The following is a 27,976-nucleotide window of genomic DNA, read 5'->3' on the forward strand; positions in this document are numbered from 1 at the left end:
GCGTCACTTAGGAGCTATCCAAACATAGACAGTGGTTGTAGTAATTACAAACATTGTTACTATGAAGAAGCCTCAGACAAGTTTCTTCCTGAAGTTCCAATGCAGTTGGAAGTGCTATTCTTTCTCTGTCTAATGTCTTCTCCCCCCCCCCCAACCTCAAAGGGAACTGAACATGGTTGGTTCAGGAATTCAGGAAGCTGAAATCTACAGGTTGTAAAGTTGTCATAATTACCCACCCCTCTCCTGTGGGAATATGTTATAAGCAAAAACTCTGCTTCACCCAACTGGGGCTTCTAGTATTTTCTAGTAATTTCACTGAAATGTTTTGCCAGGTGTGAGGTTGGCTGTTAACTGAATCCATAACTGCAGGTGTTGACACTTTCTTTGCAGCTTTGTTTGACTTCCCTTCACTGATATATCACTGCTGCCAGTGTTTTAGAGTTGCTTCTGTGACTTGTGGACCATAACTGTTACACTCCTATCCCTTGAATTTCACCCATTTATTCCTCTCTGAAGACTCAATGAAAAAGCCTTTTCAATAATAATATTCAATATTCAAGAAACCATGGTTTGATCTCTTTTGGATACAAAGCAAATATTGTTTTATTTTCAGGTCATTTAAGATTTTTAAAATCTCATTTTCCCAAGTCTATAAAATGTTCAGGTGTTGCTTATTGTTCAGGTGTTGCTTATTGTTTTTAGTAGTGGTTTGATGTACTGTACTGTGCAACACAGGGGATATTTTCTTATTAAACTTATAACCTGCCACACTTGTAGTTGCCTTTCAGCAACTGATAGAGAAAAAAAAAACAAGCAATGAAGAAAGAAATAGTGATCCATAAAAGTGATAAGTTGCTAATCAACAAGGGTCATAGCTTTCCCACTACTACATTAAATGAGGGTTTTATCCTTTGTCTAAACGAAACAGGTGAACTGTAGGATAAAATCAATTACTTGTAATTTTGACTTCATACAACTATTCTTTTTCCTACTGCTACTCCTGATGCAGGTGGAAAGGGCATGGGAGGTTGGGAAGGAGGAATCCATGTGCCTGGAATAATTAGATGGCCAGGAAAGATCGCTCCTAATACTGTTCTTGATGAACCCACAAGCCTGATGGACATTTACCCGACTGTGGCTCATTTGGCTGGGGCACCAGTGCCACAAGAAAGGTATGCAGTTTTGTTCAAAAAGTGATTGAGAGGTGTTCTATTCCATTTTAAGGTAAATATGCAAAATATATTAAAATATAATAAAATATATTATTAAATATGTGAAGGAGTTTGATTTGGAAGACAGATATGGAACACCTAAAAGCTCAAATGCTGCACACTAACAGATCAACCAAGTTGGAAGGAACCTTGCAGGTCATCTAGTCCAACCCCCTGCCCAAAATGAGACCCTACATTTACCTCTATCTAGGATTGAACTCACAACCTCCTGCTCGTGAGGCAAGAGCTCCATCTCTAGAAACATAGAAACGTAGAAGTTTGAGGGCAGAAAAAGATCTCAATGGTCCATCTAGTCTACCCTTATACTATTTCCTGTATTTTATCTTAGGATAGATATGTTTATCCCAGGCATGTTTAAATTCAGTTACTGTGGATTTACCAACCACGTCTGCTGGAAGTTTGTTCCAAGGATCTACTACTCTTTCAGTAAAATAATATTTTCTCACGGTGCTTCTGATCTTTCCCCCAACTAACTTCAGATTGTGTCCCCTTGTTCTTGTGTTCACTTTCCTATTAAAAATACTTCCCTCCTGAACCTTATTTAACCCTTTAACATATTTAAATGTTTTGATCATGTCCCCCCTTTCCCTTCAGTCCTCCAGACTATACAGATTGAGTTCATTAAGTCTTTCCTGATAAGTTTTATGCTTAAGACCATCCACCATTTTTGTAGCCTGTCTTTGGACCCATTCAATTTTGTCAATATCTTTTTGTAGGTGAGGTCTCCAGAACTGAACACGGTATTCCAAATGTGGTCTCACCAGCACTCTATACAGCGGGATCTAATCTCCCTCTTCCTGCTTATTATACCTCTAGCTATGCAGCCAAGCATTCTACTTGCTTTCCCTATCACCTGATTGCATTGTTCAACCATTCTGAGACTGTCAGAAATCACTACCCCTAAATCCTTCTCTTCTGAAGTTTTTGCTAACACAGAACTGCCAATACAATACTGAGATTGAGTATTCCTTTTCCCCAAGTTCATTATTTTACATTTGGAAACATTAAACTGCAGTTAATTTAATCTCTAAGCCACAGCAGCTGGGTACTATCATAGCACTGAAGCAACTGGCTTTTTTTCTTTTTTGCAGTATTGTATGCCTAAATGTAAGATGTACTGTATCTTTCAAGTACACTACCCATCACAGCCACCAGCAGCAATTAGGTTCCCAACATAATGTTTTCTATTGTCACAGGACCCAATTTGAGGACAAGTAACAATAGAAAAACAAATCCACCAAGTATGTTAGATTCTGCTTACTTCCTAATAAGCTAACATAGTTTTAGAGACACTTATATAAAGCCTAGATGAACTGCCTGGTGAGGTTTGCAAGCAGCCCTGGTTCACACATTTCTTTATTAGCATGTCTTGACATCTCTGTAAATTAAGTATATCTAAAACAAAAGAGAATTTTGCCATTGTAATAACTTGTGCATTCTAGGTATGAGTATACATTTGTAATCTATTTTTAATCTATTTATTGTCCTCTGTCACATTCATTATAAGCTTTACAATTTACATCAAGTTCTTGCACAACTTCATAGTCCTCCTTTATATAATTACAGCAAATCTTTGAGCTTTGTCCATGAAACTGGAGCAGGGGTTCAAAACCTACTAAGAAAAAAATAACCTTATTCAAATAAATAAATACCAACCCTGGCATTAATGCTTTTTGCATTATCTTTCTCTGCCCCTTATAATCCTTGTAATTTTCAACAAATTCCTCACTTAGACTTTGCCTTGACAGCTTTTGACAGCTACATTAGTGAAGGATATCTCTTTCACAGACTTATTGTTCCTTTTGGCTAGGATAATTGATGGAAAAAACCTAATACCTTTACTGCTGAACGAAGTTCAACACTCAGAGCATGAATTCATGTTTCACTACTGTGGGTCACATTTGCATGCAGTGCGTTGGTACCAGAAAGAAAGTAAGTATAAATTATCTCCCTTGAGCTGTACCTTCCCAGGTGTGTGTGTGTGAGAGAGAGAGAGAGAGAGGAAGAGTAGAGAGAGAGGACACAAACACCGAGAGAGAGAGAGAGAGAGAGAGAGAGAGGACAGGCTCCACTAGTTCCCTTTCCCTCATTTTAATCAATATGCCTTGCCATGTAGCTTCGGTGCTACAATTTGACTTGGAATGCCAATAGGATGTTATTTTGCATACCCCTATTTGACTTGGAATGCCAATATGATGTTATTTTGCATACTATAGACACAACTATGCATCCTGATTTTTTTAAAGTGTCATTCAGTACCGCATGGTTTTTCATTTAATATGCATAGATTCATTCTTATACACTGTAAACGTGGCTTGACTCATGAAGAGATTATCAGACAGCAGAGTTTGTTGCTTGATACTGTTTCTCTTGTAAGGGTTGTCATTCTTATCTTGGGAGTTTTTCATTCTACTGTGCAGTTCTGCAAAATTGAAAAATCAGTAAGGTTTGACTTAGTTTCCTTTTAAAAAAATTATAAAGTTTTTTTTTTAAGTTGCCTAGTTACCAGTTTTGTTGGAAGATGTGCTTTGCAAACAAACCATCAAGTTGCAAAATGGATGCCACCACAAATCTATTTTTATGCCTCATATATTAGTTGATTTGTCTCTAAGATAAAAATTAGTTTTGCATGATATATTCAAAGAGCAGGGCAAAAATTTGCTATAAGCATCTCTGAATTATTTTCTCCCCTTTTGCAGTTCTACATTTTTTTCTTCTTCAAAGCAACAGAATCGTTAAATATGTATATTGCTTGAATTTGAAAATGATCCATTATCCTAGCTAATTATAAGATGTTTAACTCCATAGCCTAGTTTATGACTGTAATTTTAATATATTTGGCAATGCTGCTGGAATTCAAGACCGTCCTTACCATAAGGCAGTAGCTTAGTTTGCATGAAAGATTGTCCCATACTTAATTGAACTACAGTTTATTGAATCAACCCAATTTCCTGACATCTCATATAAAATCCCAGCCAATTTGGTTGAAAAATACATTGGACTCTCTGGGTAATGAGTGAAATAAAAATAACAGTCTAGTACGTTGAGTTAAATTAAACAGAAGTAGAAAGCCAATCTAAGCAGCAAATACTTAAGAGAAAAAGACAGTAGGAAGTGATAGATAATGGAATAGTGACTATCATCTACTGCTTCTCTATACCTTGAGCCTTTGATTCAGTGAATGGATGCTGATTGAATGGATGATGGATTGGTGGATGGATTGGTGGATGGATGGATGAAAATTCAACAGCTTGAAAAGGAACCACCATATCCCTTTTTTTATGACAAGGTGGGAAAAGGTCACAGAAGTAAATTAGTGTACAGTAATTAGTTCAAATCTCCTTTCGGTGTTGCGGATAGACTTGGGCAAGAGGACAGGATTATATGATCGTTACACAGGGGTGGATTCCACTTACCTTTACCACAAGTTCAAATTGCAACATTTCATGCCCACATGTTTGTCCCCCCATGCAATTTTGCTTCCGCGCATGCTCAGTAGCAGGATTCAGCCTGAAACATAGCTGAGGAGCTGACCAGCTGTGCTTTGGGTAAAGAAATAAAGTTCAGTATTAACCGGGGGCAGTCAGGAGGGCTCTTTTTCAAGCAGCGGAAGAGGAGAAGCCATCCAAACATGGAAAAATTCACCAAAAATTCCCAAAAAAAGGATGGTGGCACCCATGGGCTAGCACTGACCAAACCAAATCTGTGATGCCATCATCACGTCCCCAGCAGGTCTCTAAATGTTCAGGTGATCTGGTCCAAGTCAGAAGGAACCCACCCCTGTAGTCACTGAATATCTATGTATTTGTTCTCTTAAAGGTGGTGCACTTTGGAAAGTCCATTATGTAAGCCCAAACTTTGAACCCCAGGGGGCCGGAGCCTGCTATGAAATTAAAATGTGCCAATGTTTTGGTGATGAAGTAACCCATCATAACCCTCCTTTGCTTTTTGATCTTTTACATGACCTTCAAGAGACCAACCCCTTGTCCCAAGCTTCTGAACCACTGTTTAACATGATCATAAGTCAAATGGCAACAGCAGTAGCCAAACATCGTAATACTCTCACACCTGTTCCCCAACAACTTGATGCGTACAATATTGTTTGGAAGCCTTGGTTGCAGCCATGTTGTGGGACATTCCCTTTTTGTTGGTGTAATGATGAAAGCAATAATGATACCATCATTAAATAGATTTTAAGAGAATTATTAAAATAAAGTTGTCTTAAATGTTTTCTTCATAAAGTTGGTGAGAAATAGGTTACTTATAATGGTCCTTAAATGAGTGAATTAAGATGGTGAGTTACAAACTTATTTTGTCTTCAAATGTCATCATTAAATAATGCAATACAATACAATACAATAGTTAATTGTGTCAAATTAGTTGCCTATCCCTTTGTAAATGAGACAACTGCTTCTTTCTTTGAAACATACCAAACTATAACCCTGTTTCTTCATTTTTTCTTAAATGGACCACCTCCTTAGCAATGTAGTTTTTACTTCTTAGGCACATGCTTGTAGGCAGCCAAATATTTCCAAGCAGTTTAAATTCTGAACCAACTGCAAGAAGCAACAGTAGCAGTGAAAACAGATGGAAACGTCTGTTCTTTGACAAGGGTTTGCTTTCTTTAAAATTGTCTTTTCATATCACTTTAAGGATGCAATCCACAGAGGTATACAATCTGACTTGTTTATTCTTATTATTTCAATATACCTTTTTAGCATGATTTTTCCTTCCTGCCCCATCTATTTCTTCACAATCTTTGAATTAAGAGAAATAAATATACAGTTGGCATCCTACAAAACCAGGTGCCACCCTCCAGGATAAGATCTATTTGCAAGAAACAAAATGGATTCTGTGTCATAACAGAAGGAAGGAAAAGCCTTACAATTAAAATAGTGCCACTATGAAAAACAATGTTGTTTCTCCTGGGGCCCCTAGGCCAACTGACAGAGCCATTTCTTCAGGATCTTAGGGAAGGCCGGGAGGGCAGGAGCTGATTTCACCACAAGGGAGGTCAGATGTTCCAAAGGGCAGGAGCCACAGCAGAGAAGGACCATCCCAGCTGAAATACCTTGACTGGTGGGGCCCACAACCTGTCTCCTCTGCCAGCGGGCTGTTGCTCCTAGTATAATACTCACTGCTTTCTGATTATTCATGAGTATACTTTTATAAGATTCTTAAATCAGTTAATATGATGACAGGAGGACTATGGAGATTTCAAGAATATAAAATGTTTATTTGATAAACTACTATGTTACAAAAATGGAGGGGGAAAAATCTGGAAATTCTAAGATAGCATTTATACCTTTACTAAATATTTACAAAATCGGAAAGTATCAAATCAAAATTAAAAAGACATAAATGTTGGTGCAAAAACATAAATTATGTAACCCCGATACCTCCTTGCATGTAAAACAAAACTTCTTCAAGAAACTATTCGACAAATCTCTGCAATCTAAAACAGGGATGCAAAATCACAAAAAAACTTAAAGAGGATGCAACAAATATATTTCAAATGTTATAAAGATAAAAGATTCACTTTAGTTTTGGTATTCATCTCAATGGATACATAGGGGTTTTAATTATTCAATTATACATAATGCTATAAAACAAGTTATCCTAAGATTCAATGTTAAAATTTAAGAATTTTTAATATTCTTAGGTAAAGAGGCTATAAAGTTATATTTTTACCATTAACCACTTGACAGTAAATAAAAAATATACATTACCAATAAAAGAAACCAGTGTACAATGACAAAAAGTGGTCCACTAAATTCAATGTGATTAAGTTTATACTACAAACACTGTTTAATGCCCATTTTACCAATGGTGAGCTAGCTGTCCATTAACCAGAAGAAATATTCTTTTCTCTTCCTGCATCTGATGAGATGGGTTCTAATTCACAAAAACTTATAGTACAGTGACACATGACTTAAGATGTTACAATCTGCTCTGAGTTTGGGTGTAATAGATTGTTATGTGTAGACTTTTCCAAAAGTATTGACAGTACAAAGCTTAAGAGTTCCTAGCCAGCCATTTATCATAGTTTCAGATTAATTTTCTAGCTAGAAAGTTTATAGGATGCAAGGCTATAAGAGGCTATTCCTAAACTAAGGAAGTTTCTGGAGAACTTGAATCAAAGTTTGACTCAGCAAATGGAAAGCTTAAAAGTTCCATGCATTTCATTCTCTGAAAGTAAACACTGGCAAATACATATTTATCTAGGGTTGCAAGTTTAGTCATGTCAGAAAATCTATTTTTGCTGAAATTTCCCTTTCACCAAAGCAAAACATATAATCCTGAAGGTTTTGTGTGCTCTGCAAATGTAAACAGATCAATTGCAATAAGGAAAAGTAAAAAAAACCACCTATAATAAAAAGGCATCTAACTTCTTCTTGATGTTTTCGAAAGCATCTTTTCCTAGATAATCAATATGGCCTTCCTCCCAGTTTCTTCGTTCATCTTCTGCACTTGATTCCTTTGCCTCTGGCTGAATAGTAGCCTCTGCAACAGGGCTGACAAATTCATTCTAGAAGAACAAAGAATGATAGGCATTTCAGACATTAATGTTTCTGTTTTAATAATATTAATAGCTACAGCCAGAAAACTAGATTCAAGATGTACATAATGCAAGCAGTTGAATTTGCAGGCCACAAATGATGCAGGGTTATAGAATCTAAGCTGGTTTAAGCAACATTTATTAGAATACTGGAATAGAAGCAGGTGCCAATTCTTCATTCACATGACAAATGTAAGCAAGACATTATTATCATTCATATCTTTCAAATATTCTTTTACGTCTATAGGCAGTGATGGCGAACCTTTTTTGGCTCAGGTACCAAAAGGGTGTGTGTGTGTGAATGATAACGTACACACCCCCATAATACAACGCCCTGCCCCCATGCATACGCACAACTACTGTACTGCCCCCACCTATGTGCACAAGCCTCACTGAAGCTTCTGGACTTCCAGTAGGCCCATTGGGCCGTTCTCGCTGTCCGCAGGGTTCAGGAGGCTTTCCTGAACCCGCAGGAGAGCAAAAATGGCAGAAAAGAAGGCCGAAAATTAGCTGACCAGCACAAACATGCATGCTGGAGTTGACATAGTGCAACGCCTCGCGTGCCCACAAATATGGCTCTGCGTGCCACCTGTGGCACCCATGCCATTGGTTCACCATCACTGCTATCGGGGAAAACCCAAGTAAACAAATATTTGCTGTAAAAGTATATCATAATGTATGATTAATTTAATTTATTAAATTCATTTATATGGTTGTCCATCTTGTGAATGTGGCTCTAGAGCTAATAATACAGTAAAATATATATTTTTAAAAGTATCAATAAATGGTTAAAAAACCTATAGTGTTCAGCAAGGGTAAACCTGGAGTAAATAGCTGAGAAAGAACTTTCAGTGGACCTTGCAGCATCTATATATTTACTTTTACTGTAGTCTGGAGAGGAATAGGCTGAACAGACAATTCCGTAAAGGACTTTCTTGGATCAACAACATCACTTTCAAGATTGCTTTCATCTTTCTTTACAGTCTGAATAAAATTAAAATACAGGCTTTAATTGCACTCTAACCAGGAAAACAACAACTTTTATTACAACCCACCTGGAGCATATTCCATATTCCTCAATACTATTATGGTCTGCATATTTTACTTTAATATTGCACTGGCAGATTCCAGGTAATCATAAAAGATCAAAGGGATACTGACAATTAGCCTTTTTTGTTGAAGTAAATAAAATATTGTTATATGCCATTAAAAATGTATAAGAATATGCATCAGACTGGTATGCCATGTTCCACAACATGAATTTAAAGTCTCTTGTTAAAAAATCACTTTGTATTGTTACAATATCAGACAAGTTTAACTAAAAATACCTCTTTTTCAAAAAGGGCCCTGCCAAACCCCAAGCATCTTGTTAATTTGGAACTCAAAAGCAGAGACACTGAGACTGCAGAAATAGTTTCACCAGATATTCATATCTTGTTTAAGGAAACACAGTGTTCTGGTCTAGCTGTGCTGCTCCAAAAATACTCTCTTTACAGGCTTGGATTTTCAAAATAACAATTCTTTATTTATTTTCTTCCATACTGGAATTCGTCAATGTACATCTACAACATGCAAGTGCATTTCAATCTCACAGGCTAAACTACAAGGCCATAAATTCTTTCTAATAAGCAGGTTGTCGGCTTCTAACATCTCCTTATCTCTGGGTTGGGTTCAAGCTAATTTCAAACAGTTTTATCATGTAATATTAAAACTCACTTCTCCGGAGAAACCGTAGAACATCCATCTTGTCTTCTTCACTTTGCAGAAAAGCATCCCTCATTTCCGGCCATCTCCGGATGTGAGGTATTAATTAATTTACACACTCTGAATAGCAGATTTAAAACCTCTTTCCCAAAAGCTCATCTTTGCTTTTCTCTAACCTCCTAAATTTGGCACTTAACCAAGGATATTATCTACACCCCCATTGTCTGAAGAAGTACTACTATCCATGCTAACATCCAATGGATTTTCTACTAAGCTCTCATCACCACTACCCTCCTCCACTTCTCTTAAATCAGGGTAAATTACAGCTTCTGCATCTTCTTCCTCTGAATCTGACATTTCCAAAGGCTGACAGGGAACACTCACAACACGCAGAAGATATTTCCAAGTAAAATATACCTCGATAAATATAAAATATATCTTTCATTGTTATTAAGTATTCAGATCGTGCAGAATGCAGCTGCGAGAGCAATCATGGGCTTTCCCAAATATGCCCATGTTACACCAACACTCCGCAATCTGCATTGGTTGGCGATCAGTTTCCGGTCACAATTCAAAGTGTTGGTTATGACCTATAAAGCCCTTCATGGCACCGGACCAGATTACCTCAGGGACCGCCTTCTGCTGCACGAATCCCAGCGATCAGTTAGGTCCCACAGAGTGGATCTTCTCCGGGTCCCGTCAACTAAGCAATGTCACCTGGCGGGACCCAGGGGAAGAGCCTTCTCTGTGGTGGCCCCGGCCCTCTGGAACCAACTCCCCCCAGAGATTAGAACTGCCCCCACCCTCCTTGCCTTTCGTAAACAACTTAAAACCCACCTCTGCCGCCAGGCATGGGGGAATTGAGATCCTCTTTCCCCCTAGGCCTTTACAATTCTATGCATGGTATGTATGTATGTATGTTTGGTTTTTATATTAATTGATTTTTAATCATCAATACCAAATTACTATTGTACACTGTTTTATTGTCGCTGTTAGCCGCCCCGAGTCTCTGGAGAGGGGCGGCATACAAATCCAATAAATAAATAAATAAATAAGTAAGTAAGTAAGTAAGTAAGTAAGTAAGTAAGTAAGTAAGTAAACAAACAAAGACTGATTTTGTAATAAAAAGCCCCAATTTTAAAAGACATTTCATTACAAGTCATTTCCAACTGAAAACCTAATTCAGGGAGATGATTTGGAAAGGAAACATCTGTTGTTTTTAAAGCAAAGCTGTGTACATTAAATTAAAATCATATCAGATGAAGATATATTGATATTTTAAATCTCTGAAAATAACATATTTACAAAAGTGGATGCATCTTCCAAATATCTACATTTATTTAAAATAATTGTAATAAAAACATACTCACAATATTATTTTTGGCAGAAAACTCACAGGATGTATTTACAGCAGATTCTGAAATATATTCTGTATTTGTTGAGGCTGGCAAAGAATTGTTGGTAAGAGAATTTTCGCTTTCAGATGTCAGCTCATCATTGTTCCTTTCAGGCTACAATACAAAAATATTGTTTTCACTATAGGTGTTTAAATGTATTACATCTAGAATCTAGTTGTTATTTCTGCTTTTAACTTTATTTATTTTCTACAATTTATCCAAACAATACTCAAAGCAGATTGCAAAAGCTCAGACTCAACCCCAAGAAGTTGGAGTGGCTGTGGGTTCTGCCTCCCAAGGGCACTTCCACCCATCTGTCCATCACTTGGGGGGGGGACCTTTGACACCCCCCCCCCTCAGAGAGGATCCACATCTTGGGCATCCTCCTCAATTTATAGCTGACTTTGGAACATCATCTTTCGGCTGTGGCTAGGGGGGGTGTTTGCCCAGGTTTCCTTGGTGCACCAGTTACTGCCCTATTTGGACAGTAACTACTCACAGTCACTCATGGTCTTATCATCTCAAAGTTTGAGATGATAATGCTGCAATGCTCTCTACATGGGGCTAACCTTGAAGAGTGTTCGGAAATTGAAAATTGTGCAGAATGCAGCTACGTGAGCAATCATGGACCTCCCAAGGCATGCCCATGTTTCCCCAGCACTCCATTGGCTGCCGATTGGTTTCCGAACATGATTCAAAGTATTGATTATAACCTATCAAGCCCTACATAGCATCGGAACAGATTACTTGCGGAACCACCTCCTGCCATGAGTCCCAGCACCGATTAGGTCCTACAGAGTTGGCCTTCTCCAGGTCCCGTCAGCTAGACAATGTCGCTTGGTGGAGCCTAGGGCAAGAGTCTTCTCTGTGGGGATTCCAGCCCTCTGGAATCAGCTCCCTCCAGACATTCATACTGCCCTCACCCTCCTCGCTTTCCATAAGAACCTGAAAACCCATCTATATCGCCAGGGTTGGGGTCATTAGACCCTAGCCTCTGGCCGACAAGTGTGATGCATGCTTGTTGTTCAAATGTGAACGAATAATTTTTAAGGTTCCAGGGGTTTTAGAATAGTTAGTTATTATTGATTGGATTTTAGATATTTACATTATATATTGTCTTTTGGCTTGATGCATTCAATAAAAATGTTGTGCAATATGCACAACCACAGTAGAATGTTGCTAAAGTTGTGCTTTAAAATATATTTATACATGAATGTGCCTGAATGCCTCACTAAGAGCTCTCTTTTTTTTACTGTGATCTCTATTCTACAATGGAAAACATTAATATTCAATTTCAAAAGTGACATGCTACCAGAGCGGTATGCTTTTCTTTGAGAGGTTTGCCCAAATCTGCTTGGAAAACTAAACCATTAACCTGGGGGATGGAAATGATAATACAAATAATTTGAAAATTGGGAAGGGGGGCAAGGAGATTATATGGAAAAGAAAGGACAGCCATAGCCACTGCAAACCTGCAGCGCCAACATATTTCAGGATAAGCTTCTTTTGTAAACATTTATTCTGGCCTAAAATTATTATAGCTACTTTTTTTGTACCTTCAAGTTAATTTTGACCTTGGCAACTGCCTGGTCAAGTCCCTTCATTTTATTTTAGCAAGATTTTCAGAAGTGGTTTGCCATTGCTCATTAGGGCTGTGAGAAAGAGTTGAGTAGCCTGCTATCTTAACCACAGTACCACATTGGCTATACTTAGTTAATTACTGTTATGTTTGGGTGAAATTAAATCCACTATGTTAAAATACACATTCATTTCTGTAAACAAATGTTTCATGGCATTATTTTCAATTGTTAACTATAATAAAGCACAAAAACTTATGAAGGGATAAATGTGGACTAAAGCAATATACTAAGGACTAAATTTTCAATTGTTGCAATGTAACCTCATTCAAAGTTACAGTTTAAGTTACAAAATGATCATACAGTGTGGAAGAGGTCTCTCATGTCATAAAAATTAGTCAACCTTTCCTACCATAACTATTTTACCTCCTTTTGCTGGATTGGAGGCTCCTGAAATTTTTCCAGTAATGGTAATATAGTAGAACTGTATGTTATCCACCAGAATTCTAGGAATGGAAGCTGATTTTCAGATATAGCAGCTGAATCATTTGGTATGACGGTTCTTGTCTGGGGGTTGTACTTGTAGTTCCAGGGCTTTGTTGGTCCCAAAAAATGAATTACCTTTGTATCTTTACCAAAACTGTGAGGGGGAAAGTAAAACAATATTGCTTCAGTTCAATGGTTGATGTAAGACTACGACCTCAATAACTTAGACTTAAATAACCCCCAATAATGCTTTATAGCTTTCTTGGTGTGGCTTACAGTGTCAGCATATTGTTCCCAACAATCTGGGTCGTCATTTTATTGACCTTGGAAGGATGGTAGACTAGTCAATTTCAAGGCCCATCAGGATCAAACTACAGGTGTGGGACACGTTAGCTGACAATACTGCATTCTAACTACTACATGACCACGGCTCCTAGAAGATTGTAGAACAGGAGTCCCCAACCCCTGGTCCATGGACTGGCACCAGGCTGCAGCATGCCAGAAACCAAGCTGCGTAAACAAGTGAAGCTCTATCCATGGGATGCTGGCAGCACATGAAACCATGCCCCTTCCAGTCTGAGGAAAAACCTTTCTCCACAGTACTGATTCCTGGTGCCCAAAAGATCAGGGGCCACTGGCATAAGGGCAGAGGCAGTGTGATGCAATGTGAGTGCAGGCAAGGGAGGAGCGTTGTAACACTGTTGAATATGGGTAGGCAGAGAAGAGTGTGGTGTAGCATTAATATGAATGAAACAAGGTGGGGGAGTTAAAAGCCATGAGATGGAGAGCGGCTGCTGAGGTACTGCTTGAATGCAGCAGGGGAGACGAAGGAGTGATGTGGTGCCACTCCAGAGCAGCCAGACAGGCAGTTGGCAGTTGTTGTTGCTGTTGTTGTTGTTGTTGTTGTTGTTGTTGTTGTTATTATTATTATTATTATTATTATTATTATTATGTCAATACAAAACAGCAAACGAGGGCACTTCCCAAGCACCTAGGACTGTGTGATGTAGCGGCGAATTATGTTTGCCAATCCCAGTAAAGCGGCCTTTTGCAATTGACAGATGGAGATTTTATTATTATTATTATTATTATTATTATTATTATTATTATTATTATTATTATTTAGATTTTTATGCAATGTAGTACATGTAGTACAATGGAGTACAGGTTGGGAGTACTGCAAGTGGATTCTATAGAATACAATATCCCCGAGATCTCATAATCCATAGGCTCCTTAGAGAAAAAGGAGGCAACAGCAGTTTACAAGAGCAACTTCCCTGCTGGTTTGCCTAAAGAGTGCGCTTGTAGGAAGCTGGCAGAAAAAGTCACAATCACATGTTGAAACTCTCATAGGTGCCAGCTGATTGCCAAGCGCCTGGATTGTAATCACGCAACCATGGAGACACTACAACAGTTGGAACTTTGAGGAGCAGTCATAGGAGCATTCATTCAGTGCGATCGCAACTTTGAAATTTATTGAACAAGTAGTTATTAACCTAAGGACCAATTGTGTAGTACACGATTTTCAACTCAGCAATTATATGGCAGAAAAATACAATTTCATTAATACTATTTCTACCAACTTTTAAGATAAAAAATTATTACCATGGCTTAGAATTTGAATTAAATATGGTCACTGTGTGAGAGTTCATAGACCAGAAGAGACATGGCAACAAGGTTAGCAACGGGGGCGGCTTTCTGATTCAGAGAGCAAGGAGCCTGGGCATGGCTTACAGTTGTTCAACTGTTGCATATAGGACAGGGGTCCCCAAACTGGCTGGACTGGAGATTTCTGGGAGTTGAAGTCCAAAAGTCATAAAATTGCCAAGTCTGTGCTGAACTCTGAAACTAAAACTGAAACTGTTCTCTCCTCTGGCCTGTGTTTGTACCTACTTACAATCTCTTCTCTCTTTCAGGTTGGAAAAGCCAACATAGGTATTGTTATGTGCTGCATGCACATATACGTACATACGTATATACCTATGTACATACATACATACACACACAATTTTTTAATCCTGCTGAATTGTCTGATTGTGTGTACTGCAACAAACACTGACAAATGCAGACTGTGATACCTAAATGAAAATATATTAAGTTTTGCCTTTTGATTAAAAACCTAAAACCAAAGTCAAGATACACAAAATAAAGAAATAAAGGACAGAGGGATAAAATCGCTTTTCCATTACCAGTTCGAAATGACAAAACACTGAAGATATCTTTATAATGAACATTGGTCTCCCTTTGTCAGAGTTCTTTCTGAGATAAACGCTGTAATTTTCAAGCATCCTTTGATTCTATGGAAGATTGCAAGAGATAATAGGTATCTTCCATTTACTTTTCCACTGTCAGGGCAACGATGTTTTCTTGGTATGAGAAAAGCAAACTCCTTGTAACTATCCATTTTTCAGGGTCCAAAGCTGAAAGTTTGTTTATTTCTTTCCACCATGGTATTGCTCCGTAGAGGCTTCCACTAATTAATAAATAAAGAAGCCCCATTCCTGTTAAAGGGAGAGGTTAATTTCTTGAAACCGTTCATTAGAAATTGGAGAATTAACCACCTTATGCTGAGAAGGCAAGAGCTGCAAATAGGTGGGCATAAGACAGTTTCAAGCTAGTGCACATTTTCAATACTATTAATTCATAATGATAGGAAAGACTACCCAAGCCATTTTATCACCTAAAATACAGTGGTATCTCTACCTAAGAACATTTCTAGATAAGAACCAGATGTTCAAGATTTTTTTGTCTCTTCTTAAGAACCATTTTCTACTTAAGAACCGAGCCAGGAAAAATTTCTCAGGAAATTTGAGAGGGGCACAAAGGCCCAGCCAGTTTCCTGCCATTCCCCCTTCAATCCTGGCCATCTTGGGCTTTTCTGGGCTGTCAGAGGAGCCTTTCGGTGGTGCGTAAGGAAGCTTTGGCAGTCCAGAGCGTAGAGTGTTTTTCTTTCTGTGGGCGCTTGGAGAGGGAATAAACCACTTCACTATGGTGACTCCCTTGTGTTGCCTCCCATACACACGGCATGAGGTTGCCTCCCGGAGCATCTGAGTGCGGAAAGGCAAAAGGGAGGGGGGGCTTCGCTCCGGCCAGATCAACTTGGCTTCAGCCAAACCGAGGAGTCACCATAGTGAAGGAAAGGTGCCGACTACAAAGCAAGCAAGCGAGAGGAGAGTGGAGTCCTTCTGCATGGGAAGGAAGAGGAAGCAGGTAGCAGCAGCAGCCACCTTTCAGTCAAAGGAGTGGGAGGTTCCCCCCTCTCGTCCGCCTGTGTTTCCCTTTCTGGCACAGTGTATGGGAGGCAGCCTCAAGCCGGGTGTATGGGAGGCGCATGCTCCTCCTCGCTGCCTCAGACTCCCTCTTTTTTTTTTTTAAGCCTTAAAGATTTGGAATTTTTTTTTATTCCCATCACCTCACCTTCTTCCTTCAGCAGCAACTGTCCTCCTCCTTTTCTTCTTCCTCCTCCTCCCCCCACCCAAATTCCGAGCTTTTAATTTCTTTCCTAATGGGTTTGCACGCATTATTCGATTTTACATTGATTCCTATGGGAAAAATTGCTTCTACTTACAAACTTTTCTACTTAAGAATCTGGTCACAGAACGAATTAAGTTCTTAAGTAGAGGTACCACTGTAATTGTCAATGGAGCTAATTATATTCTAAGATGGGTATATATCTGAAAGTGCATGTAACTGCTATAAAACATAAGGTCTGCACTTATTAATTATCATATTATATGTATATTAGGGCTCCATTTCTAGCTACTAGAAAAAGAAATCTGTGAAAAATTCAGCTTATCACTGAATTATCAATTAAAAAACCATTTTAGTACTTACTGATGGAAAGCAGGGGCATATGTATAGAGAGTGCTGCAGCTTAGATTATAGATAAATGGCAAATGTTTGTTTATATCTTTGGTTGCCCAGCTGCTGAAAAAACTGTTTAACAATCCCTGATCACCTCCTGCAAAATAAAAAGAGCATACAAAAGGTTCAAACTCTTATTAATGTAAACAACAGCCTTTCCCAACCTAGCATTCTACACAGGTGTTACATTACAACACCCATAATGTTCCAGAGTTGCAATCCAACACAAAGGATGGCAATTGGTTTAGAAAAAAATGAGGTATGGTATCAAAGCTTTGTCTTTAAGCCCAGATGAACTATACTGTTGTACAACAATTATTCTAAATTTCTGTCCATCAATCAGCAGTAGTCAAAACAAGTATATGTTTAAAAGACTCCATATGATAATACTTGAATATAAGAAACATGCCATTAGATATAAAAATGGAGAACCTGTATATACATCGGTTAATTTTAGCAACAGCTATTATTTTGCCTTTACTTTTTATTGCAAGCGGGTGTAAGGACCTGCCCCAGCTAGTCCCTCAGGAAAGCAAAATTCTTGACTCCATCAAGTTGAATCAAAAGAACTTTTAATGAGATAAAGTACTTGCACGAATCTGAAGGTCTTGCGCAAACCCAATCCTTCTGACCAGTTTATCAATATCCAATGTGATTCCACAAGGATGTTTTGAGAATGCTGCAGTGCTAGGCAGGAAACAGGTCATTCTCAGGACACGACGGACTTGGAAACAGGTTGGAACCAACTGGGAGTCTGCTCCATCTCTGAAGACAGTACCCCTCCCTAATTCCCAAGCAGTTACAAAAAAAGCGAAAGAATGGGGTAAATCGCAATAGCAGTAGCACTTATTTATATACCGCTTCACAGTGCTTTAAAGTCATCTCTAAGCGGTTTACAGAGTCAGCATATTGCCCCCAACAATCTGAGTCCTCATTTTACCCACCTCAGAAGGAAGGAAGCCGGCGGTGATATTTGAACTGGTGAACTGCAGTCAACAGAAGCAGCTTGTAATACTGAACTCTAACCACTGCGCCACCAAGGCTCATGCGCCATTAAGGCTCATGCCAGCAAGCCTTCCTCCCCACCCTCCAACAGAGTGGCAGGACACAATGATGGGCCTGACAGCTGGTTCCAGATATAAATATCAGAATTTTTGATGAATGGTAATCAAAAATTCAGATTTTTAAAAGAATTTTGTCAATGGTCGCACTCCAGAGCCAAAGAGAGGACCAAGTCCAGAGACTTACCATCAAAACTACCGTGTTCACTGGCAAACTGAAGAAGATGTTTGAAGGTTTTCAAAGAAGGTTGGAAAACAAAGACACCACTGTTAAAGCAGTCTGGCCAACCAGAATCTGGAGCTGCTGATAATTCTTCCCGCTCAAAGAGTTCATCAACATTACAAAGCACCTGGAAAGAACACGAAATCGGAGTAAATTCTCCTGCTACAGATATAAGATTTTTTTTTAAAAAAAAATTAATTGAATTCACTCGTTAGTTTACCCTTTACTATTAGCAAGTTTACTTTGGCTTTGCATCACTAATGAAGATACACTAAGGTTTGGGAATGTCTTTATAACTAAACATTTTAAACATACGTTTACGTGCCCCAATTTACACTTTTACATACATTTTTTTCTAAGTCTAAATCTCCTGAGTGCAGATTCCATAGCAAACAGGAAAATCCCTGCAAGTGAGAACTCTATTTTTTACAATTGATTCCTATTAAATATTTCCAGCTGGTCATTTCTGGCACTGCTGTCCTTACCAATGTGTCTGCATCCATGAAGACACATTTGCTATACTGAGTAAGAGTCCAGGAATGCAGTTTGGTAAAGGTTACACCCAGTTCCAGCCTCTTCAGGAGAGTCAAGTGCACCGAGTCATTGCTGTCAATTTCTTTAACATCAATCACGGAATCAAAGATGGTCCTGAGGGCAGCCCTGCCAAAACAATAAAATCATGAATCTTATAATCTCTTTTTAGAAGATATGCAGTGCAATAGACAATTAAAAGAACTGAACTGTAACAAAAGCTTAAAATTTAATTATTAAGTAATAACTGCAAAAGTTAAGCAAATATGTTTATCTGTTTGCTGTATGTATGAACAATAGACATACAACAGGATATAATGGAAATAAGAAACAAAAATATCTGCGCACACACGCATATACACACACTTCCTAAGATCTATTTGATAGGATTGCTGATGATAAAAGGCCAAGAACCACATGTTGGGAAACATGTGATTTTGGACTGCAGAATACATTTACATTTTAAACACATAAATTAAATATATTGCAGTCAGTTAAGATCAATATGATCAATATTAATATTAGTTTTAATTCAAGCATATTAGTGAAATGATTTCAAGATAAAAGATATTTGGATAGTGATTATTCAATGAAGAAAGGGGGCTTTATTTTAATTTTTTTTAAAGAGATCTAATTAATACCATAAACCAATTGCTTCTGACCCACTATTACCTAGACCGTTGTTCAGTTTCTAAAAACAGAACCAGATAGAGATATGCCTCAAAGAGCCTTGATTTGCTATTTATCAATATTTGTTTTCAGAGACAGAAACTCTGTTCAAGCATCCATTGGAATATATAGAAAACAAAAACTTGGCAGAGAAATGAGTGTGTGCAAACAGCCCTATCACTGCCTTTCCCCTACCCCAGTGACTGGTCACTGGACTTTTAAAGTTGCTGACCTTTGGCTGCTAGGTCAGTCTGTAATTAAGCTTCCTTCATATCTATCTTATCTTATCATCTATCTATCTATCTATCTATCTATCTATCTATCTATCTATCTATCTATCTATCTATCTATCCATACACACACCTACATACACAGTCACCACCCAGGGAGTGTAGGTATGATCTAGGGCAGTGATGGTGAATCTATGGCACGGGTGCCACAGGTGGCACATGGAGCCATATCTGCCACCACATGTAGGCACTGGACAGTTGATTTTCGGTTCGTCTGGAGGCTCTGGGAGGACATTTTCGGCTTCTGGGGGGCCTCTGGGGGATGGGGAAGAAAAATGGTCATACTAGGCCCACCAGAAGTTGGGAAATGAGCTGTTTCTGGGCTCCAAAGGGCTCCAGGTGGCAGGGAAGGCAATTTTTGCCCTCCCGAGGCATTGAATAATGGGTGTGGGCACTCGTGCAGGCGCGATAGTGTGTACACACACACTTTTGGCACCCGAGGGGAAAAAAGGTTCGCCATCACCGATCTAGGATGTAGAGTGTCTGGGACACTCAAGTGCAGGGCATCATCATGGCGGTGTCACGTGACAAATCGGGACTTTTTTACTTTTTATAAACCAAGCAGGGGTGTGGCCAGCATATGATGCATCTGGCCCACCGGCCACGAGTTTGATAGCTCACTCTAGTGGCTTTCAGATAGCTATATATGAGACCCCATTTTCAAGGTTGGGCTTTAGGAATCAGTTGGGACTGTTGCTCTTGTACCAGCCTCTGGTCGCTGGTGGCGTGGTCTGGAGAATATTATTAATGTCCTTGTCATGGAGTAATCACATTCTGGTGGCCAGGGTGGGTTCCAACTTACCTCGTTAATGGTTTGCTTCCTCCCACGCCACTTGAGCGTGCCTCATAGGCATGTGCACACTTTGCCTGCGCACACATGCACAGTGCAGACAAATCTGATTTTTTTTTAAAAAAAAAACCAAAAACAAGGTGGTGACTGCATGCACAGTGCCGGGAACTCGGCTTCTACACATGCTCAGAAGAATAAATTTTTTTTTAAATTCAAAAAAATGATGGTGGCCCCCACAGACCAACACTGACTGAACTGGGTCAGTGATGTTATCATAACTTCTCCAGCAGGTCGTTACCAGTTTGGTCAAACCAGTCCGAACCAGGAGGAACCCATCCCTGCTGGTGGGCTTGCAATGTGGAGGCTTGCTCTATTTTAGAAGTCCATTATAAATGCCTCTTGGACAGATTTCACAAAGACTTTAAGGTTTTTTCTCAAGATCTGGTGTTCATTTCAACTGAAGCCTTAATTGTCACTTGAAATGAGAGGGAAGCAGCAGTTTTATGTCCAATCTTTCTGCATTGAGCTCAGAATACCACCTGGTTTATAGAGGAATTCCATATACAATAGAAGAAAAATCTAGAACACTAGAAGAAACATCTAGAGCATTGGTTCTCAACCTGGTGGTTGGGACCCCTTTGGAGGTCGAACAACCTTTTCACAGGGGTCACCTAAGACCATGGGAAAAGACAAATTTCCCATGGTGTTAGGAATTAAAGCTTCTATTTTGGCACCTTGGAACATATTTTTACAATGCGACCAATCAGGAGTTTACAGTGGGAGTGTCCCTCTGACCTACTTACCAATCAGCTTAAAGCTCTTTTGGGAGAATTGGCACTAGACTCATGTTTGGGGGTCCTCACAACACGAGGAACTGTATTAAGGGGTGACAGCATTAGAAAGGTTGAGAACCACTGACCTAGAGTAACACTGGATGAGCAGTATCTAAACAAACATGGGCATAAGCCTCTCCTAAGGATTACCTTGTGATACTAAGTGCACAAAACATTATTTTTCCATCTTTACTGAATTCATCCAGCAGTCCTGCAAAAGAATCGAGGAAGAAATGTACTTGCAGGGTTGCTGCGAGGAGCATCAATTGCATAAAATTGCTCAGATGAATCCCAAGCTGAACTCCAGCTTTTTATCAGGATTCATGGAATTGGCTGAGGTGGGATCTGGGTGTGTTAACTGGGATGAGCTTGAACCTATTGTTTTTGAGAAAGCGGATAGGGTTTACTATGGCTTCACAGGGGATATGAGGCTTGGTCCAGGAAGGAAATCCATTCTACAAAAAGAGAATGCTTAAAGAGGCAGTAGTCTACCCTCTCCTTATGAAACCTTCTTTGTACCCTACCATATTGAACAATTTTCATCCAATCTGATATTTTCATCCAATATGCTACAACTTCAGAGAATCGTGGAAGAAATTGGTTATATGGACCTTTCAGTCAGGGTCAGAGCTGGGTGTAAGACCTAGATGGCTGTCAGTATCCCAAATAGCATCTGAGAAATAAATCAAATTCCAGTTAGAGACTTTGGCTTGCCAATGGCATTGATTGTACTTTGTGGATGACTTGGCTATGAGATGGAAGGGTTCATATTCACATTGGTTTTCATTGATCTTAGTGGCATTTGACATCAAAAATCACAGTATCGTTCCAGATCAGCTCAGATGGTTGAGAATAGAAGGCAAGGTGATGGAGTGGTTAAGAAGATAAGAGGATGAAATTGGGAGATGTGCCCTTACCTCATTTCCTTAGAGACCTGAGGTGTAATCAGTATTGCCAGTCTTCTAGATGTTTTATGATTCCTCAAGGATTGTCCAAGAACCAGAGCTCCATGACAATAAACATCATTAGTGGCAAGAGTAACAAAAGCCTGATCTGTTACTAGGGAAAAAAACATTTTCATGTAATTCAGAGTTGATTTCTATTCTTGGCCCCTTTTTATTTTACCCTACTATGCAGCCCAGTTGCAAATTTAGCAAAAGCCCACAGTAGCTTTTTTCTACTTTTTTCTATACATTGTATATTGTGTCACACTCTTTTCTCCATAAAGAAAAATATGGAGAGGGGTAATATATACTTAAATTAGGTATTACACAGGTATAAACATCCTATAAAAATGCTAACTTAAGTCTTTAGCTTATGTTTTCCTACTAAATGCGATGTATAACACATGATGCAATCTGTGTTTTGGTTGCTATTAGTCAGAGACTAAAAGAAATCACAGATCCCATATTTCAAAATGATCCAATCAGGAGGAATAAATTGAATTTTTTTTCTGAGAAATGAAAGAATTTGGCATTGCATATCTTATTCTGAGGCAGCATCCAGAATGCTGGAGAAAAATGTTGAAATCTTGAAATTTTATCCATCCTTCTATATCAGTGATAGTGAGCCTATGGTACCTGTGCCACAAGTGGCACATGGAGCCATATCTGAGGGCACTTGAGGTGCTGCCCTATGTCAGCTCCAGTGTGCATGTGCATGATGGCCAGCTGATTTTCAACCTTCTTTTGGGGAGTTTTCACTCTCCTCAGGCTTCAGAAGGCTTTCCTCAACCATGGGGATGGCAAAAAAATAGCCCAACGGGCCAACCGAAAGTTCGTTTCTCAATATACAGTTGGCCCATTTGACTGTTTTTCACTCTCCCCAGGATTCAGGAAGCTTTCTTAATCTCTGGGGAGAGCAAAAACAGTCCAATGGGCCTGCCAGAAATCCAGGGGCTTCACTAAGGCCTGTAAGCATGTGCAAGGAGGCAGCACATGGGACAGTTGTGCGCATGCATGGGGGACAATGTGGGGGTTGTGCATATGCGTGGTGGAGAGGCACTGCATTATGGGTGTGGGCATGCAGGCTCACGCTATCCTGCCCGCGCTCGCCCTTTTGGCAGCCGAGACAAAAAAGGTTCGCCATTACTGTTCTATATCATAAAATATTGGACCATCACCATGATTCTAAATGAAATGAAATAGGCAGAGCATAAAACTGGCCTAAGATACATAAAAGGTATTCTCTCTCTCTCTCTCTCTCTCTCCCTTGTTCTCGAGTTATGACCACAATTGAGTCCAAAATTTATTTTGCTAAGTAAGACATTTGTTAACTGAGTTTTGTTCCATTTTATAACCTTTCGTGCCACAGTTGTTAAGTCAATCACTCTAATCATTAAGTTAGTAACACAGTTGTTAAGTGAATCTGGCTTCTCACTGACTTGCTTCTCAGAAGATTGCAAAAGGGGGTCGCATGATCCCATGATCTGAATTTTGATCATGTGAATAAGGTAATACTGCAAGGGTTGTAAGTGTGAAAAATGGTCATAAGTCATCTTTTTCATTGCTGCCATAATTCTGAATGTTGAATTGTTGTGAATCAAAAACTGCCTGTACTTACTTGGAATTTTCAAAGATTCTGTTGTTCTGGCACATCATATTCTGAGAGATTCTGCTGCATGGTAGGTTGTTTGTTTTATTTTTGTTAACAAAAACATTTTAAGCTTCTTAAAAGAAGCACAAAATAAATGCTCACAAACAATCATCTCAATTTGTCTCCATTTACATGCCTTATTTCTACACATTTTAATAGCATGCATATATCATTTGCACTATAAAATTATTTTAGAATCTTATTTTCATATTTTGCATTTTAATCCCTTTTTATATTTCTGTAACACTATTCACTTTGAAATTCTTGGAATGAAAAGGCAGGATGCATATTGAGTAAACAAATATATCAATATACTAATTTTATCATAGAGTTCCTCTATGTTGGCATAAGAGATGAATCTTTCCTTATTAAAATAAAAAAATTGTCTATTTTTTAAAAAATGCAAATAAACCATTATTATTTCATTCTTCAAGCTTATCCTTTGAAATGAATGTTTAATTATTTAATATTAAGAGCCAAAGCAAATTTTTTATCATTTCCCTATAGCATTTGCAAAAAAAATTCAACTACTGTAAATAGATGTTTACTGTACTTCTGAAAACAGATGTGTTGCTCATCAAACAATATTTAGTATGTATATAAGACAAACTACTTTATTACAGACAATTTTTGATGTTGTTCATTCCAGACTAAGTTTAGGCTACTAATAATTAGCATAAAATAAGATAGAATTTATCTTAAAATTGATAAATTATAAATCTAACTAGGTTTGACATTTCTGTTGGGGGAAATGGGCAAGCTAATTAAACAAATTTTGTTCTTTTTTACATAAAATAAGTTTGGGGTGTTTTGTTGATACAAACACTACATTAAATTTCTATTCATATGTACTCAGAAATAAACTCTTAAATAAAATTGCTCTCTCTTCCCAAGATCTATTCTAATGCACATTAAAAACAATTACTCTTTAGAATATTAAAATATGGTTCAAATAATTACCTTTCACATATTTGAAATATAATTATCACATATTTGAAAGGTAACATATTTACAATCCTACAACATCTCTAATTTTTTTTCTGTTGTGGGTATGCCAGTATCAAAATAAATACACAATAAAATGTTTTCTTTACTTTTTGATCATAAGTAAAATATTGCTTAAATATTGAAGGTGCACCTCTAGGGTAATAAAAAAAAACACCAGAGAGAAAAATATCAGAGAACAAAGAACAAGAGAGGCAGGGCGGGAATCCACTTACCAGGCATTTTTGTCCAACTGCTAGCAGAGTAATGTTCAACTTAACAGGCATTCCTTTAATGCCACAACTTCTTCCTTATTTTCAATAGGTCCTCCTCTAGAACCAAAAATACCAATTGGGATTAGTTTTTTTAAAATTCCTGTTGAAGACAAGTGAATATTGTGCAGAGAATTTTAACCACATAAATTGCCTCTAAAAGAACAGAAGAAGAAAAGAAAGGGTTTTTCTTTTCAAATTATGTTTTAAGTTTTGAAACTCTCATTCCCCACCCCCCAACTTTCTTTGAGGGGGGAAAGAAGAGATTTCTTAAGCAAAATTTAAGACAATTCTAATGCATACATATTATTCCATTCCCTTTTGCTAGGAAAAGGAGGGTCTAACAAGTAGTTTCATGTTCCCTTTTTCAAATTCCCTAGCAAAATATTAACTATTTAATAGCCATCAGGAATCACTATTTATTTAGGCCACTAGGTGGGAGGTACTTTGTGAAAAGCAAAGGACACTATTAATAAAGTTAAAGTAATCATAGAATAGCAGGACAAGACATTTATTTGGACATCTGGTGACACAAGCAATAATATGATGCCATAACAAAAGTATAATTCTAAACATATTACATTTCAGCTGCTATATAAGGCATAGGGCACATAGAATTGTAAAACACAGAACTCAATGGATTTATTTCTTAATAAATACAGCCAAGAAATAAATGTTCAGATTGAGGGATAAATCTGCTTAATCCAGATTTGGGGAGCAGATTTAGTACTTTTGAAAGACTAACTTCTTAATTCGATTGTGGCTCTGAATACATTTTTCCCCAGTGGAATAATAGATAAGGAGTGTGATTTACTAACTGCTATGACCCATTCTTTGAAAGGTGGATTTAATCTTAGTTCTGCATATGTTAATCATATGTATATGTTTGACTAAATTACTGTACCCTTATTGAGATTACCCAGACTAAAACCATTATACATACTGACATATCCAAAACCTTAAAAGATTTTGGACCAAGTTATCTGAACGGGAGCCACAACTTTTATGTAGTCTGCAAAGATAAGAAGTGAAGCTCCTATGCAGTGGCCTTAAAATTAGCAAAATTGGTGGGCACTACTGTAGAGATACCCTTTTCCAGTATTGGTTTTTGATCCAAAAAGTATCTCCCAAGAATTATAGTGAGTTGGCTCCATCTATAATCTTTTAATTATACTCATAATTGTGTATTTCCTTTCTCCACAATCATATAACCTGCTTTCCTTTAAATTTTGGCATTGGATTTCCTCGCTTCAACTTTGCCCTCGTTTAAAATTGAGTATTTATTTTAGAAAGCTTTAGCAGGGAGGCTTAGAGGCGCTCCAAATCATTTGCCATCTTCAGGTTTACCAGTAAAAAAAAAAAATTATCCTAAAAAAAGTTTTCTGCAACAGACTAACACAAGTAGCTCTCCTTCCAGAATGGATTAGCAGAGGTTAATTTAGAAATACACAGGGAGATTTAGATTCAAACTAAATGTAAACTGCTCCAAACTGAACTGCAGAAAACACAATTTCAGCAACAGTGTAATCAGTGCCTGGAATGCACTACCTGACTCTGTGGTTTGTTCTCCAAACCCCAAAAACTTTAACCTGAGACTATCTACAGTTGACCTCTCCCCCTTTCTAAGAGGGTGTGCATAAGCGCACCAGCATTCCTACCATCTCTATCTTACTGTTCTATTGTCCTAATTTATCTGTACTTATTTGTTTATTAATATTAATAAATTAATATTAATAAACAAATAATTCCCTCAACACTGTCCAATTTTTTTACTGAGTCTGCACTTCTATTTCTACTAGTTTTTTTCCTCATCATTCCTATGGTCCTTTTCCTCCCACTTACGCCTGTATAACTGTAACTTGTTGCTTGTATCTTAAGATTTTTATTAATATTGTTTCTTCATTGCTTATTTGACCCCTATGATAATCATTAAGTGTTGTACCACATGATTCTTGACAAATCTATATTTTCTTTTATGTACACTGAGAGCATAGGCACTAAGACAAATTCCTTGTGTGTCCAATCACATTTGGCCAATACAGAATTCTATTCTATTCTATTCTATTCTATTCTATGTTTATACCTATACCTACTATCTTGTACATGTTTGACAAACAAATAAATAAAATAGAAGTAAGTAAGTAAGTAAGTAAGTAAGTAAGTAAGTAAGTAAGTAAGTAAGTAAGTAAGTAAGTAAGTAAGTAAGTAAGTAAGTAAGTAAGTAAGTAAATAACTTGGAAGTTGGAAAAAAAGAAGGAGGGACAGAGGGAAAGTACCGTTAGCAAAGCGAGGCTGTCTCTTAGGAGTCCAACGCGTTGTCTTCCTTGCAGAGAGCGCCTCCTCTGCCATCCTGAGCCAAGCTTTCCTCCTTTCTCCCACCCATCGTCCTGCCCGCAGCACAATCCCTCCTCCCGCACCTTCCATCTCCCTCCGGGTTCCAGCCAAGGGGCAAGACCACCACCGCGCGCACCTTTTACGAAGAAAGCCGAGCTTCGAAGGCGACGCCGGACTGCGCCCTCTTCGAATCCTCTAGCCACCCTTGGGACTCCATACGCGGTTCGTGCAACGAGCTCAGTTGCTATTCGGTCGCCGGTGCCGCCAGTCCAAAGCACGGTTGGTGGGGGGCAACCTTCCCTGCGCCAGCCCGGGAGGGAGCGAGGCTGCCCCTCATTGGCCCGTTCGGCGGCTCCTCCTCTGTCTGCGCGGCACCGATGCCCTCCAGTGTCAATCAAAAAAAAAAAAAGAATTGACGTGCCGCGCTAGAATTTTGCAGTAAGGCGGCAAAAAAATTTGCAAAAAAGGCAACTGGACTGTTTTATTATCAATGAGGAAGAAGAATAGAAGATGTCCTTCCTTGTCCTCAGGATTCACTTGGTTGCGGGATCTTCTTGGCGCCGCTGCAAGAGCTG

General features: G+C 38.5%; 2 protein-coding genes across 8 annotated transcripts in view; one reads left to right on the top strand and one right to left on the bottom strand.

The window, feature by feature from the left end:
• The window catches only part of LOC139166797 (arylsulfatase D-like), a 38,773-nt gene extending 33,300 nt beyond the window's left edge, over positions 1 to 5,473 (top strand). For both annotated transcript variants that reach the window (XM_070750873.1, XM_070750874.1), the window contains 3 exons: positions 1,010 to 1,172; positions 3,043 to 3,164; positions 5,052 to 5,473. In XM_070750873.1, coding sequence (XP_070606974.1) covers positions 1,010 to 1,172; positions 3,043 to 3,164; positions 5,052 to 5,422 — 656 coding nt within the window. In that variant the 3' untranslated portion in view covers positions 5,423 to 5,473. The remainder of the gene's footprint in view (positions 1 to 1,009; positions 1,173 to 3,042; positions 3,165 to 5,051) is intronic.
• A 970-nt stretch (positions 5,474 to 6,443) lies between these two features.
• Positions 6,444 to 27,723, bottom strand: GYG2 (glycogenin 2). 6 transcript variants are annotated; one of them, XM_070750877.1, is made up of 10 exons: positions 27,538 to 27,723; positions 25,032 to 25,127; positions 22,134 to 22,275; positions 18,589 to 18,763; positions 18,068 to 18,230; positions 16,790 to 16,916; positions 12,896 to 13,109; positions 10,866 to 11,006; positions 8,671 to 8,775; positions 6,444 to 7,761 (listed from the first exon to the last, which is right to left on the bottom strand). In XM_070750877.1, exons 2-10 carry the CDS (start codon positions 25,036 to 25,038, stop codon positions 7,600 to 7,602), a joined length of 1,236 nt encoding a protein of 411 aa, XP_070606978.1. In that variant the 5' UTR covers positions 25,039 to 25,127; positions 27,538 to 27,723; the 3' UTR covers positions 6,444 to 7,599. The 6 variants fall into 6 exon arrangements, with proteins under 6 accessions (XP_070606978.1, XP_070606979.1, XP_070606981.1 ...); XM_070750878.1 differs by lacking the exon at positions 27,538 to 27,723 and having other exon boundaries at positions 8,677 to 8,775; positions 25,032 to 25,103; XM_070750880.1 differs by lacking the exons at positions 25,032 to 25,127; positions 27,538 to 27,723 and adding an exon at positions 21,367 to 21,427.
• Positions 27,724 to 27,976: the final 253 nt, after the last annotated feature.

The sequence above is a fragment of the Erythrolamprus reginae genome, chromosome 4, assembly GCF_031021105.1.
Source record: "Erythrolamprus reginae isolate rEryReg1 chromosome 4, rEryReg1.hap1, whole genome shotgun sequence".
NCBI classification, from domain to species: Eukaryota; Metazoa; Chordata; class Lepidosauria; order Squamata; family Dipsadidae; genus Erythrolamprus; species Erythrolamprus reginae.